Here is a 17,237-nt window from a genome sequence, read left to right on the forward strand (position 1 = left end):
AAAAGAGTTTCATTGATATTATATTTATAGTCATTATAAGTTTAACTCTCCCTTCACACAACTCCTCTCTAACTAGAGTGGCATGGTGAATGATTCTTGTCATCCCGAGAGCATCTATTTATATACCTAACATCCCATTTTAACAGAAAAAATAAATCCCTAAAATACAGATAATATCAATCTAAACAATATCCTAAAATAAGATAATATCATATAAATCTAAATATTATTCTAAATATTTGAAAATAAAAATTTAGTAGGGACAATATATAAGTAGCAATTCCGAATCACCTAATAATTTTTCGCATTGACCCTTAACATATGTAGTAACAAAAAAAATCTATAAATAGAAGCGCTTTGAGATGCTTCCCTCCATCCACTCCTATTCTATCCCTTGTATTGTTGTACAGTACCTTTATTATCAATCATGCATGCTTTTGTATTTTGTTTCTTACTCCTATGTTCACATTCTATTGCATCCTTCGCTGAAGCCTCCAAAACTCTAAGTGGCTTCAGCATCAATCTTATTCACCGTGAATCACCATTGTCACCCTTTTACAACCCTTCACTCACCCCATCAGAGCGCATCAAGAACACTGTCTTGCGCTCCTTTGCTCGCTCCAAACGTCGTCTTCGCCTATCTCAAAACGATGATAGATCACCCGGAACCATTACCATTCCAGACGAACCCATCACTGAATACCTCATGAGGTTTTACATTGGCACCCCTCCTGTGGAAAGGTTTGCTATTGCGGACACAGGAAGTGATCTAATTTGGGTGCAATGTGCCCCTTGTGAGAAATGTGTACCCCAAAACGCCCCATTATTTGATCCAAGAAAGTCTTCCACATTCAAGACTGTGCCATGTGACTCACAACCTTGCACACTACTCCCTCCATCCCAACGTGCCTGTGTTGGAAAGTCAGGTCAGTGCTACTACCAATATATATATGGTGACCATACATTAGTCTCTGGAATATTGGGTTTTGAGTCCATTAATTTTGGTTCCAAGAACAATGCTATTAAATTTCCCAAGCTTACTTTTGGATGCACATTTTCCAATAATGATACCGTGGACGAGAGCAAGAGAAACATGGGTCTAGTGGGTCTTGGAGTAGGGCCATTGTCACTAATTTCACAACTAGGGTATCAAATTGGTCGCAAATTCTCCTATTGTTTCCCTCCTTTGAGTTCAAACTCCACTAGCAAAATGAGATTCGGGAACGATGCAATTGTAAAACAAATAAAAGGGGTTGTGTCCACTCCCCTCATAATCAAATCTATTGGACCAAGCTATTACTACCTCAATCTTGAAGGCGTCAGCATTGGAAACAAGAAGGTGAAGACAAGTGAAAGTCAAACAGATGGCAACATATTAATCGATTCAGGGACCTCTTTCACGATTCTCAAGCAAAGCTTTTACAATAAGTTTGTGGCTTTGGTGAAGGAAGTGTATGGTGTTGAGGCAGTGAAAATCCCTCCATTGGTATACAACTTTTGTTTCGAAAATAAGGGTAAGAGGAAACGTTTCCCTGATGTTGTGTTTCTTTTCACGGGTGCTAAGGTTCGCGTGGATGCTTCAAACTTGTTTGAGGCCGAAGACAACAACTTGCTTTGCATGGTCGCATTACCCACCTCTGATGAAGATGATTCCATCTTTGGAAATCATGCACAAATTGGTTATCAAGTGGAGTATGATCTTCAAGGGGGGATGGTTTCTTTTGCTCCTGCTGATTGTGCCAAAGACTAGCTTAATTAACCTTTGCGTTTGGTTAATTAGGATTTCAACTTGTACCGAGGAAAGAAAAAAAAACAGTATTATGTTTTGTAAGTTTCGGACTTGATAACAATAATGAATGAATGAACCTAGCTAGGGATCTATGAATACATGCACGCATTCTTTTTTATTTCTTATCTTATACTTAATTATCATAAAGATATTTGAGTAAACTTTTTAATGTTAAGTATTTTCAATCGGGAAATGCATGGAAAATGAACTTTCATAGATTGCGTGCCTTTTATAAGACCATATCAATAGTTTATTTCAACTTATTTTACAATATTGTGTGTCATAAAATTTCGAACCCACTATATTTAAATGTTTGATAATTCTTTTTTTTATAAAAATACTGATTATTTTATTTACTATTTTATTAAACCCAAATTAAGCTAATAATAAATTAACTATCAAATTTTGACTAATAAAGTTTGAAAAATAATTAGTGAAATTAATAAAAATAGGAAACATGCACAATTGAACACCGTTAAGTTTCAACTAATGTTATCTACATTTCTTAGTTGAAACTTGACCATAAAAAAATTGTAACTGTATAAATTAACTAAAATAAAATGTTTTAAACTACGAAGACTAACTTTGATTTCCTAAGTGATTTGTTGATTTGGAGTTTAAATCTTTAAGCCTAAAGTCCTCAATTCGAAACCTACTTATTAGTTATTGTTAAAGTATAAATATGAGATGGAGTCTTATATCATATATGAAAAAAAGGTGTAATATAATCTTGTGTCAATAGCCTATATTGTGTTTATTTTGTTCATATTTCGGAATTCGATTGTTCTGTTATTTCTTGTTTGCCTTGCTCATTGCACAATGATCATCTGTGACCGTATGTAACTTGTGTCTTGTATTTAAGAACCATGAAATCATTTAATATTACAAAAAAGTTTGAACATACACCGTATAACTTGGGAGTTAAATCAATAAATATAGACAAAATATAACGAAAGGATATCAATGTAAACTCTAAACTACGTGAAAGGCAATGGTGATTATGGAGTGGAGTTATGTGGTATACATTCAAACGAATATACATATGAGAAAAAAAAAAAAACAAAACACGAATAGACATATCATAAGGCTCCACACGCGCATAGTAATATTGTTCCATCATCACATTCCACCGATGTTTGTCTCAACTCTCGAGCAAAAAGACTTGGTGAGACCTGCCTTCCGAAGTGCTCGCAAAGTGCATTAATTTCTCGTCCCACCACTGTCATGTAAATTGAAGGATGAGATAAAAATGAACTATACAGAAAAACTAGAGGAAAAGATAAGCACAAAGAAGCTATGTTCTTTGTTAAGGGATTCTCTCTAGCTCTCTCTAGCTATATATATATATATATATATATATATATATATAAACTGTAACTACTAGTTTAGCCTAAATTTGATTAGCATTGCTATGTGTGCAATGGACATAAATATGTCCAGGGGTGTTGAATGAAAGGTAGCACCGTAGGAAAATAATCCATGTGTCTCTAAAGCAGCTAGAAATTCTAAACAGAAAATTACTTTATAAACCCAATATTATGTTCCTTATCCATATACTGAGTTTCTTATGTAATTCAGCAACCACGTGGATGTTTGCTCGAGGTTGAGTGTTTTTAGGGTTTTCCATTGTCGAAGTTATGTTCGACCACTAAACACTTGAAAATGCTAATTTACTAAAGATTCTGTTTTCTGTGCTTATTTTTCAACCCTTGAACCATTTTTTAGCTTGCAAAAATGGTCCCCCCCCATTTCTCTACAGAATACAACAATATACCTCTTTATTTTTCTTTATTGGTGCAAGTGGAATTCATCATCATAGCCACTTGTCATTTTGTTAAGCAACGCAGCAGGGAAGCTAATATGTGGTTTGAATGACATACTTGTTTGCCTAAAGCACATTTACCGAGAACTGGAGTAATACAGGCTTGCATGAATTCCAGTTCTTATAAATACATCATGGTTTTAAATTGTGATCCTCAAAATTAAGATATTTTGATTCATCACAATCACATCCTGATTATAATTGCGATCGTATCACCTATATTTTTCTATAACATTTTTTTTTTTGGCTCATTACAACTGCAACCTCAATTTAAAATCATATATGAAATACACTATTCTTTTCATTTCTGGCCTTGTAATTAATTTTCATAGGATATTTGAGGAGACTTTTTATATTTTCTGTAAGATGATGTATGGAAAATAATGCCTGGTTTAATTAATATTAGTTGTGCAAACTTTTCGTTGTAGTCTCTATGCATAGAAATTTACGTTTTAATTATTTTTTCTCTTTTAATCCCAATTGTCGGTTGCATTATATCGACATTGATCCTTTGTTGACAGTTATTCCAATTTTTTTAATTTTTTGTTTTTAAAATCTTTTTACCTATGTGCACAGTTGTGATGCTAAGGTGACGATATCAATAATTTAATTATTCATTTAGCTCATATACTTGGCAAAACATTGCATATACAGAGAAATTTTACGTTGAAATTCTTATATAACTACTTTTTTATATTTTATTGTCTGTTGTTAGTTGTCAAGTAACTCCATTAATTATCTTTATATGCTCTAACATTGTCACAAAATAAAATTTGACGATGTAAAATTCTTAGATCTTTTTCACACTTGTTAAACAATTTGAATTTTTTTTTTTGCGGTTGTTAAACTGCCAAATGAAGATTTTTGTCATGCACTGCTGGTGGAGGCGATTTCTGATGAAAGAATGGGAAATTGAAACATATATGACATAAAAAGGAACAAACAGTGGGACGAACTCCACTACCGAAAATCGCCATTGGCCGTATGGTGTGTGTGGTGGAGTCATTTTTGTTCTTTGCAACTGAGGAAAACAATTGAAACAAAAAAAAAAAATACTGATATAGAGACTAAAATGTAAAGTTTATAGGTAAGGAGACTAAATCGTAAACTTTCTAGGTATATATAGGTACCAAATGCAATGTTTAGACAAGTATACAAATCAAATAAGTAATGAATTTATCAAAATTGCCACCTCAGCATGCGAACAGTGCACTTTGGCGGGTCCCATATGGTCACATCTACAACAATTTACATTGTTATAATGAAATTGATGTAGGAACTACAAGATAAAAAAAATGCTAGTACAAGAACTAAAACATGGAGTTTCTATGTGTAGTAACAAAAAAAATTAAAGTTTGCACAAATATAAGGATGAAATGATTACTTAAATATAAAATAAATTTAGTATTGACGTATTGCGTGCCTTTTAGTAGACATTACAAATAATTTATTATTTCAACTTATTTTATTATATAAATATATAGTTATACGTGTGTTTGAATAAATTTATAAAAAACAATTTATGACATTTCAGTAAGTTATTTGTGTGTGTATTTCAACGTATTTAATTTATAATATAAATTAAATAGTTACACATGTATTTGAATAAATTTATAAAAAAAAATTAATGACTTTTCAGTAAGTTATATATGTGTAAACGCACGTACGTGATTGTGTGAATCACAAGAAAATAAATGCATATACAACTTATTCTCTATCAACATTTACTAAGTTAATACCTTAAAAAAAGTCTAAATCTACATGAGGCGTAACTTTATCAGCTATGTGTGTGAACAATGAAATCATTTAGTCTTATAAAAAAATGAAAATGTATAAATTGAGAGATAAACTTGTTAATATAACCAGTAAATAAATCGTTGGTCGGAGTAATATTGGCAAAGTCGATAATTTTGTACCAATATACAATTACAAAAAAAAATTAATATAAAAAATTGTAAAAACAAAAAGAATTATAGAAAACAATTACAACAAAATTATACGAAAACACAATTCTTTAAAATAAAATTATAACAAAAACAATAAAAGATTCTTTTTATAAGCAAAAGAATTGACTAATTAAGTGATAGTGAATAACATTAAAGGCAATGGAGATTATGGTGTGGCATTATGTGATATATAAAGATGATTCAAGCCAATAGACATGTGCACATAATAAGGCTCCACGCACATAATGTTGTTCCATCAATCCATCCCACTGATGTTTGTCTCAATTAGAGAACTACCTTCCGAAGTGCTACCAAAGTTCAAGTGTCCTTAATTTGTCCTCCCATCACTGATCATGTAAATTGAAAGATATGATAAAATGAACTATAATTAAAGGGAAACGTATAGGAAGAGATAATAACAAAGTAGCTTATGTTCTTTGTTAAATAACAATCATTTCACATTTTAACAAGAAAAGCACGTTGTGTGATTGTGATTGATATGATTTGTATGACCAAGTTAGCATTGATTTTCGACAGATACACCATCTTTGATGAAAATTAACCACAAATGTATAGGTGATTGTCTAGTCAACAGACAAAATTATGATTATATAGCATGACATTTTTTGCTAACTTATAGCACCAATGACATGATATTTTTTCTCTAATGTGGCACTTGTAGATATCAACAACTTTTAGTTATATATATCAATGGCTTCTGATAACAAGAACTAATGAAAAAACGAATTCTAAGATATGCTTTTAAGAAAAAAATTGGAAAAACTAAAACTAAAATTAAATAAATTTACAGGACTAAAAGGATAATTAATGAAGCGCGCGCATATATATATATATATATATATATATATATATATATATAAAGCCAAATTATGAAGACAAAAATTAAGTAATTAAAAATTAGAAAAATTAATTGTTCAAATACTATATATTAAATGGAGTAAACATGCAATTTAAAAATATATTAAGCCAAATTGTATAACTTTTTTTCTCCCTGTTTCTTTATTTTATAAATCCAATGTCTTTTTTTATAAGAAAATAGCTAAAAGTTTTATTGAATAAAAAGGTGCTAGTGTAGACAGCATCCAATGTAAATACTAAGTATATAGTTTCAATTGCCCACAAATATAAAAGATTTATTAGGTTTTCACTTCTTATCAACTCAGTTATAAATTGCTGCTTGCAACGTTGGAGAAAGGAATATCTGTAAAGTACTTAATTTAATAATTTTTTTTGTTTTTCTTTTCGTATGACATTGAATCATCTGCCATATTTATGTTTCTTTAATTTCTCTTTTATCACGCAGTAGTTCATGCATCCTTTTCATTGGGAAAATACTAAAAATCATCTGCCATATTAGGGTTTAAGTGTTGTGTGACTTGCGCCCTTCTTTTTGCACCGTGCTACGATGCGACAAGGAAGAGCAGCAATTATTGGATTTTACGTGTAAAACAGTGAAGGCGTGCTGGCAATACAGTGCTCAACGCAACACCGTCAATTGAGTCTTTGATTGCTGGCTCTTGTTGGTTTGACGAGTATATATAGAGGTTCATGCGTTTGATGATGAAGGTGGTCATAATGCTTTTCAATAATTTCTTGACTGGTTTGTGACACGCACGATTTTAAGGATGATGCTTTTCAATAAGTTCAACTAGTCAATTCAATAAGTTAGACATAATTTTGTTTGCTTTTCAAAACACTGGGCACGGGTGGGAAATGTGAATGCCACATTGTCCAACACTTAATTTGAACCATCCCCATGTTAAAAGTAGGAAAAATAATAGGTAGAGGGTGTAAGGTATTGTAATACCTATTCATTTTTGTTTCCAGAAAAGTATACTCGTCTTATTTATGTCTCTAGACCTTACTGGTTGGATAACAATTAATGTTAAAGTCCATCTCTATATTACGTGAGTATCTTATAAATCTCTGTTCCGGGATGCATTATTCATATACTTTAATTAGTCAAATAGAAAAATAACAAAAAAAGTTAGTCAAATAGAAATCTATTAGCATATGATTTTTATTGCATTCAATATTTTAATGATAGCATAAATTTAAAATTTGGATGAATTCTAAAGGAATTGGCTGAGTGTGTACATTAATGATAATGTTTTTGAAGAATTGTGTAGATCTAGAGCTTTATTTTTTTAAGATCTTATGCTACATCTTTCAAAATCAAATCTTATAAGAATATTGCAAAACTCATACTACAAGTTTGATGATAAATAGTTGTAGGTACTTTAGTATTAGCCTCAACACCGACACCAAGATGAGTTTCTTTCTTCTTCTTCTTTTTTTATTTATTTATTTTTTAACTAAGATGAGTTTTTTTTTAAAATTATTTTTTGTTATGTCTTATTCATGTTGCATCAGCCTTAAGTTGGACATTCTAGATCTAAAGCAAACTCTAGTAGTTGGGGACTATTTTTGTTTTCGCCTCTATCTCAACTAATATGGATGCTATCGTAGATTAATCTGAAGGTCGGTATTATGGTACATGATACCTATATGATGGTCTACCCTAAAATTGGTCCTTTTATTTTACTATTCTCCCACTTTTGTTGATAAGATCCATTCTTATTATAATAATTACCCAGACCATTATCCTCGTTGTGCTCTTGTACATGCAGGACCATGGCCCTAAAGTCACGTCAACACCTAAATATCTTACAATAATGTTAATTTTGCATCATTGAAATAAAAAAGAAACTAAAATATGTTTATTTTTAATATGCATTCAAATTTTATATTTGTTTTATAATAATTTTTTCTGATAAAATAAATATTTTATTTTTAATTTTTTACATTTTTTAATTCCTATAAATTAGTAAATTTTTTGTTTGTTTCCTAATAATTTATTTTTTCATTTTTTATTATTATATTTTAAAATAACTAATAACAAATAAAAAAAATTATCTGATAGCTAAAACACAAAATTCACTTATTTATTAAAGATTAAAAAAGTTTGAAAGATCAAATTAAAATTATTATTTTATTAGGAACTCAATGTAAAGAATAAATTTATAGGATAATAAACACAAAATTCAAGTATTTATTAGGGATGAAAAATATTTTTTAACTAAAAAATTATTATTTTGTTCAACGGATGAAACAAATAAAAAATCAAATTTGTTATTCTTTTCTTGATATTGTTACTTTTATTTATAATTATATAAAATTTTAGGTGAGATGAGTCTCAGGCATTCATCAAAGTCAGAATAAGCCTCAAGGATTAAAGATCACTTGCATAAAAACTTACAAATTATACATTAACAAGATCCTTACATTGTGAGCGAAAATGAGACCCATGTCATTTGGAAATATAAGCTTGTTTTCTTATAAACTAGACCCAACTCTGCAGTTTTTTTTTTTTATATTGTTACTGTAGGACTACATTTTGGGAAAACAAATTATTTTTGTTGCATAACAAGTTATTTCATACAAATTAATTTCTAAGTAAGAGAATATAACTAAATTAATTTCTAACTAAGAGAATATAACTAAATTGAACAGGCAGTGTGTAAGTTGTTATCAACCTGCTTCTATATTTGTATATGATTCTTACAAATAGTTATTTTAGGGTTTGAAAACATTATAAATACTTTTAAGAACCTTTTAATTTAGACATCTAAATGATAATAAAAAAGTTTAAGAACCTATCAAAAAGTTTTAAAATACTTAATAGTAATTTAACTTGGAAATAAGTCCAAATAACATATTTATACGTTCTTCCAAAAGCCACACAAAGTATAAAACTTTTTTTCGTACATCTTACAAACATACAACTTTCTCATATTTTCTAGGTATACAAGCACAAGTGTAATCATTATTAACCGAACACAGGTTACGCAAACTAATGTTTGGCACAATCAGCAGGAGCAAACGAAACCTTTCCCCCTCTAAGATCATACTCCACCTGAAATCCCATTTGTTGCACATTCCCGAAGATGTTAAATCCATCTCCGTTGCTGGGGTGTACCAACATGCAATACAAGTTGTCATTGACCAATGAAAACATGTGAGTAAAAAAATCCAGTCGAACCTCAGCACCCGTAAAATGAAACACAACATCAGGCACACCATCGTCGTCGTCATCACTGCTATCCTTGAACCAAAGGTGCTTAGTACCCTTATCTCTTAAACAAAAATCGAATGGTGCTGGAGGATTTTTCTCCACCTCAGCACCAGCGACTTCCTTCACCAAAGTCACAAACTTATTGTAAAAATCTTGCTGCAACATCGTGTACGTGGCCCCTGAACCAATGAACATGTTGCCATCACTTTCACTTTTACTCATCTCCACCTTCCTTTTTCCAATGCTGATGCCTTCAAAATTGACATAGTAAAAACTTGGTTCAGAAGATTTGAGTATGAGGGGTGTGGACACAACCCTTTTTCCTTTTATCGTTGCTAATGCTATGTCCCCAAATTTCAATTTGCTAGTGTAGTTTAAACCGTAGGGGATCAAACAATAGGAAAATTTGTAACCTATTTGATCACCTAGTTGTGAAACTAGGGATAATGGTCCTTCTCCAAGACCCTTTGAATTTGGGGTATCCTGATTGTAATATGCACACCCAACAGTGAATTTGGGAAATTGAACAACACCCTTTGAACCAAAATTAATTTTATCAACACCCAATGTTCCAACGGTGAATGTCTTGTCACCATATGCATAAGAGTACTGGCACTCACCTGATTTTGTGCAAGTACGTTGGGATTGGGAGAGTAGTGTGCGAGGTTGTGAGTCACAAGACACGGTTCTGAACGTTGAAAACTTTCTTGGTTCAAACAAAGGGGTGTTTTGGGGTGAACATTTCTTACAAGGGGAACATTGCATCCAAATGAGATCACTCCCTGTGTCTGCAGTGGCAAACATTTCCACGGGAGGGGTACCAATGTAAAATCTCATTAGGTATTCGCCAATGGGTGTGTCTGGAAATGTAATAGTTTTAGGGGACTCATCTTTATCTTCATTGCTCGATCCAAACGCGCTTGATCCAAGACGTTTGGATCAAGAAATGGAGCACATGGCAGCATTTCTTAGGCGCTCTGATGGGGTGAGCGAAGGGTTGTAGAAGGGTGACAATGGTGAGTCACGATGAATAAGATCAACGCTGAAGCCGCTTAGAGTTTGTGTGGCTTCAGCGAAGGAGGCAGTAGAAAGTGAACATAGCAGTAAGAAACAAAATAGAAAAACAAGCATGATTGATGATTAAGGCGTCCAAGGGATAGAATTTGAATGGATGGAAGAAACGTGTGTGGAAGACTCGAAGTGCTTCTTTTTTATAGATTTTTTTGTTACTTATGAATATCATATATATGTATGTAGCCTTTAATATTCGCGTAATTTTATACGTTGAGTGCTTCCTAATCCTACCATGGCTTCGATTATTGTATTTTCCAATTTGTCATCATGCTTGCCTCACCGTGTGGAGGTCATAAAGCTGATAGGTACGATGGTATATATTTTCACATGACAAATTGACACGTGAAAAGTATAAATACATAAAGTAGCCATAACAATTAATCATGGATAAAGTTAATTTGTCTGAATAGCAAAAATTTACCCGTTAATCTCTCTCGACGAGTAAAGTAAATGTTTTCCCTAGTTGATAAGAAAAATAATGATTGATAATCTAACATTCATTATTTATATGCATATACAAGTACAGAAAAGTTAATGAAACTTTATTAGAAACTCACTTTTTAATATTTTTTCTTTGATTCATTGATTTTTTTTTTAAATTTTGGTAAATCATACTTATCATTAATGATTATATCTCTAATTTGTTAAAAATCTTTAATTTTAGTGGCTGAAATTGAAGGTTGCCATTGTTTGTGAACTTTCACATTGATTCGCAACAATATATAGTCAATTTGTTGTATTTGACTATTATTACTGTTTGTTATATTAATTATATATATATATTATGATAAGTTATGAGCATTATTATATAAATTCAGATATGATAGTGCTTTGAGGTTTATGAAATTGTAATATGATTCAACTACTACCATAAAAACAAGCTTTACTGACGCTAATTCAACAATAGTTCTACCAAAACCGTCGTCATTAGAAATGCAGTGACATTTTTGTAAATAGTAGTAACATTTAAATGATGATTATCAAAAAAATATCATTGAAACCGCAAATCTGGTTATGCACTGCGATGTTTTTATTAATTTCATCACTACATTCTTGTTTCTTTCTTTTTAAGTTGCAACCATTTAGTACTCCCCTGTCAAGCTAGTTCAGGGCTATGACACATGTAAAAATACTTACGTCTATTCGCATGAGAAAAACGTGCTTTGTGATAAAGAACTAATATATACTTGGTAGTTGAGCCTCGGATAAATTTATATACTCCTATATATTATGGTTAGTTGGTTACTATGCTGAATTTTAATTGTTTTGACAGAGAAAGTTTGCAAAACGGAAGGCTAATTGCAGTCAAGAAATTGTCTGCACAAGAAATTGCCTCACATAAATGCTCAACCTTGCATAAAAAAAGAATCAATTTAAAAATTTATCTTGTCAAGTCTGCTTTAGGAGAAAGAATTTGTGGCAGAAGCAAGAATTTTCACAAGCATCCAATAAAAAAATGTGGTTCACCTTTTCATATGTTGCACTGATGGTATTCTTATTCCTTCAAGCAATGACAAAAGAAATGTTTCTGGAATTTTTAGTGGCAACAAAGATAAGTTGGCAAAAAAGAAGAGAGAAGCATTTAGAAGTTAATATGTTACTGGCCATTATAAATGCAGAGAGAATAGTCACCAAAAACTTAGTACTTTCCCTGGCCGCTGTGAGGGTCTTTACCAGCATTTGCTTAATAGTCGGTATAAGTTTTTACCGACCCTGGATGCAACGGCTAATGAGTAATTGTTGGTAATATATTTTATGGCAATATTTATTGTCAGTAAAGGAAACATTTATTGCCACTAAAAGTCTTTTCTGGTGTAGTGTTTCCAGACCTTTTCAGCCATACCACAGAGAAACAAAATATTGGAGGCCGTTTAATCCTCTAAACCACAGAAAGGACATTTAATATCTTGTAGCTGCACAATTATTTTAATAAGATAGACTCTAGTTGCTAGTCTATTCCACGCCAATTTCCAGACAAAATGTAAGGCAGATAATGATGCTGGAATCAACCACGCAAATTGATGTCCCTCACCCTGTATTTGTCCAAGCACTGCTTTATAAGCTGTCCCCACTGACAATTATCCATCCGCCTTCCAGACTTTATCATATCACTATTCGAAGAATTAGGAGTGATTGCACCCAACTCCAGCATTAGAGATTCCACGATATTATATTGTTTGTATGAAAGTTCTAATAGTCATTTCCATGGTTTTAATAAATTTCCGATGCGGCCACAGTTGCGGGATTGAAGCTGCTGCGATGCCAATTGCAGTGTGAAATTATTATGTATTTGTACTAATTGTAAAAAATAATTTTACAATTGTTCTAATTAGGATTAACTAAGTTTTTAGTTTTTGATTTTTTTTTAAATTTAATTTTTAGTTCCTAAATTTTTGTTTAACTGGTCAATGTCTATAAACTTTTAAAAGAATTCAGTATTTAGTCCCTAAATAATAAAAATTTGAATCCATTATTTTTTATTTATTTAATGAAATTTCAAGGGCTAAAAACTTTAATGGATAAAAGCTGAGAAATCTTGACCACGTAGATGAAGACTATGGAATCCAATTAATGTTCAAAAGAAATAAAAGCCATAAACATGGTGAAAAAAATCACATAAAAAGTGAATTCAACGAGCAATCGAATATTCAAAAATCTAATATTGTATTCTTTTTTCAGTTGCTCATGAGATATTTTTCCACACAATTTTCACTATGTCTATGATTCTTTTTGTTTTGAACATTGGTTTGATTCCATAATTTTGATGTAAGTAAATCCAATGAAACGAAATTCACATCTCGAATTAATAAAAAAATGTTCAAAATTGTATTCTGAAATTGAAAATGATCATTGTTTTTTTGAAAAAAAAAACCATTTTGACTCACCTTTAAAACTTAGGGTTTATTGTTTGAACAAAATGAGATGAAATCCAGAATTTATTAGTTGAAAAAGGTGAATGTAATGGACTTCTACATTGCCAACATCTCTACACCAAAACGAAGCATTGTCTCTATTCCAACTATTGGGATCGACCTTGTAAAATTCAGGGTCATATTTAAGTTAAAGCAACTTATGCCAAATCGCTCTTGAAACTGTTAAAAGAAAAACTTTATCTCCACGTAGCCAACAACTTAAAGTTATACAATCCAACTTTTTATCCTCCAATCTTCTTTTTCTAGTGGCTGACACACTTTATCCACCTCACCAAGAAATTCTGCTCCTATATATCTTCCACACCCAACCGCCATATAGAAAATTTCGCCTTTTGTTCTTAAGAAACTAGATTTTATATCTTCTAGTATATATGATTGTACAGTCCATATCCATATAAGGAAGCCACTGGATTGTACAGTCCATTATTATCTATATTAACTATACGTTTTTTTTTTATAAAAAAATCCTATTAACTCTGTGAATATACTAAATCTGAATGAATAATGTTACTCGCTAAACATCTTTTATAACAATATTAGCCACTAATAAATATTAAAAAAATTGCTTTTAAATTATTGGAAAGTAGGAGTAAAATGTTGTATCGTAACATTAGAAAGCAAATTCTAACACACATTTGGTACAGGCTCATATTTGCTTTGTTTTCCTAATGTTTGCACAATGGTGTGTCTCGACCTGTACACTTAAAGCCAGAAGCACATGACATCATAAACAAATGCAAGAAGAAAAAAAGGAGCTTGTTTAGAGTTTTTCCTTTCATCATTATAACCAATTGATTTTCCCCAATTTGAATGTAGCTCACATTTACGAGGCGATCACCATTGAATCTTGAAGCATACTCTGTCCTCTTTCTTCTGTCAAAGTTATGTAAATAAAAGCTTGTGCACTCTGTCAAAGTTATACAGCATTTGAAAGCTTATAGGTTTCTCTGGAACATCTTGTGTGTTTGTCTTTGCTTGTCTCCATTTATATGATAACATGAATTTTTATTGCAATAAAATTTTATTTATATAATAAGAGTATTCATTTTTCTTGTAGTGCATATGAAATCAGTCCAACAACATAAGACCCGAAAAAATAAAAGGCCATTCCCAAATCTGTAACACTTAATCGAACTCCCACCATGATCCATATACTCCATAGAATAACAGAACCCAGTGCGACTACCAAACCATCACCTTGCAATTACTAATGTCACTAATTATTTATGAAATTAGTATTATATATCTATCTATATATATATATATTATAATATTTTTTGCTTCCGAAGATTTAATTTTTTTTTACTAATTTTTTTTCTTGGCCCCCCTCGAATTAAATTTCTGGCTTTGCCCCTGATCTGTGGTCTCTGATATTCAGAACTTGACTTTGATCTGGTTTATGTATAAGGGTTCAATGTGCAGGGGTATGATGTTTGCCAATAGGAGCAATAACCCGCTGGAATGTCTTAGGAAATCAGTTTGAGTTTTTTACTTTTACAGTATGAATTGTCATTGTTTGCTGTATTTTGATATCTGGTTTACCTGTATGCATTCCATGCAGGTGAAGTTTTACTATGGGTAGAAAAGAGGGAAGATCTATTTATTTGACATGGACCTTTTGTCTAAACAATATATAAAATTCATAAGTCTTTTTTTTCTGTACTTAATGGAAATTATTAACGATTATTGATTAGTAACATGGGAAACAACTATGAAGTATTTGATTAATATCTTGTAGGATGTTATTAGGCAGTAGGCACCTTTGATATGATACTCTCTGACTGGACTTTTAACTTGAGCAGGGTGACTAAAGAGTTATATACTCCTACACTTGCTGGGAATAGGTTTTAATTATTAGTTTGAATTGGTTTCAAATTAAATTCCAATTGTTTTTCTTTTGTCTATTATGGAATCTAAATGGTGTTTGACAACCATGTGATTAACTGCAAATGAAAATTCGAAGACTAGCTGATAGGTAGAAGGAGGCACAGGGGTAGCAAACACACGGATTCCATGCTCAACTAGCAGAAAATGTGGTGCAAACAGCAAGCCTGCTTCAAGGTTGGTGCACGTATGAAGAGTAGTGGCGTGAAAGGGAGCAAACCTGGATTGTGAAAATGGAATACAAATTGCAGAATTGCTAATGATTTCTAGAATATTCCCTTTACACAAAATGACAAATTCTGTTATTAAGGAACTGGTATAAATAAAAGCATTTGTAAACCATTGAGGGATATAAATGAATGAAATAGCAGATTTCTTCCCTTAGCTTTCTTCTTCTCTTCTTCTTCTTGGAGGTGCTGACCCTCGAAGTTCAGCTAGCTTTTCCCAGCACGTAACAATTTGGTGCTTTCATTGACCTCCTATGGCCGCCTTCCATGGCTGCCACTCACCGTACGAAGCTTCCATGGCTGTCTTCCATGGCCGTCACTCAACGTACGGAGCTTCCATGGCTGCTTACCACCACCCACACTACTCCTCGTCGTACGGAACCCTCCACTATCCCACACAACAACCATCACACCCCATTGAATTTTCGACCGCCACTACGGACCGCCTCGACGTTGTCCTAGCCGAACTTGATGCCGCAACACGCCGCTTGGATGCCCGACTGGACGCCCTTCTCCTCTGACTACCTCGACGACCCGGACCTCTGCCGCAGATTCCACTCCCACCTCCGCCATTGTCGACGCCACCGCCGTTAACTCCACCGACCCCTCCGCAGTTGCCACCGCCACCAGCAACAACGCCTCCGCTGCCGCCACCTCCGCCAGCCACGACGCCTCCGCCGTTGCCTCCACTGCCGCCTACACCACTGACTCCACCGCCGCCTCTGCGGTTGCCTCAGCCGCGAACTCCGGCGCCACCTCCGAGGCCCCCGCCGCTCCAGTCAACTCAGTCACCTACGCTCACTGCACCTCCGCCCATACCAACTCTGTCGCCACTCCCCGCACTCATGCCGCAACACCCCTTCCCTTTACCGGATCCACTTACCATTGCTACTGTCTACCTCCTCGCTGATAGCCAGCCCCAGGCGTCCTCCCCCAGCCACCATATCCTCCTCTCCGACCTTGACTTATTCCCTTCCGTCATGTTCATCGCCATAACCACGGACACAGAGCTCGACTACCATTTCCTTCCCTCTGACATCACCATCGACTCTGTTGGATGGCTCCGCTTCCGCAACACTCATTTTCACGCCCTCATTCCTTCACCCATTTTAATTTGGGATCCCGGTTCGAATTTTGAAGCTGTGATCGTAGCCCCAACACCTTGAGGACAAGGTGTTTTTGATGGGGTTGGGAGTGATAGGTAGAAGGAGGCACAGGGGTAGCAAACACACGGATTCCATGCTCAACTAGCAGAAAATGTGGTGCAAACAGCAAGCCTGCTTCAAGGTTGGTGCACGTATGAAGAGTAGTGGCGTGAAAGGGAGCAAACCTGGATTGTGAAAATGGAATACAAATTGCAGAATTGCTAACGATTTCTAGAATATTCCCTTTACACAAAATGACAAATTCTGTTATTAAGGAACTGGTATAAATAAAAGCATTTGTAAACCATTGAGGGATATAAA

At 33.3% G+C, this 17,237-nt stretch overlaps 2 protein-coding genes across 2 annotated transcripts; one reads left to right on the plus strand and one right to left on the minus strand.

Moving 5' to 3' along the window:
- The first annotated feature begins 427 nt into the window (after positions 1-427).
- Positions 428-1,750, plus strand: LOC100800174 (probable aspartic protease At2g35615). Its single transcript, XM_003532875.5, has one exon. It carries the CDS (start codon positions 428-430, stop codon positions 1,748-1,750), a length of 1,323 nt encoding a protein of 440 aa, XP_003532923.1.
- A 7,681-nt stretch (positions 1,751-9,431) lies between these two features.
- On the minus strand, positions 9,432-10,490 carry LOC100800705 (aspartic proteinase CDR1). The gene has a single exon (XM_026129397.1). It carries the CDS (start codon positions 10,488-10,490, stop codon positions 9,432-9,434), a length of 1,059 nt encoding a protein of 352 aa, XP_025985182.1.
- Positions 10,491-17,237: the final 6,747 nt, after the last annotated feature.

Source organism: Glycine max, chromosome 8 (assembly GCF_000004515.6).
Source record: "Glycine max cultivar Williams 82 chromosome 8, Glycine_max_v4.0, whole genome shotgun sequence".
Taxonomy (NCBI): Eukaryota; Viridiplantae; Streptophyta; class Magnoliopsida; order Fabales; family Fabaceae; genus Glycine; species Glycine max.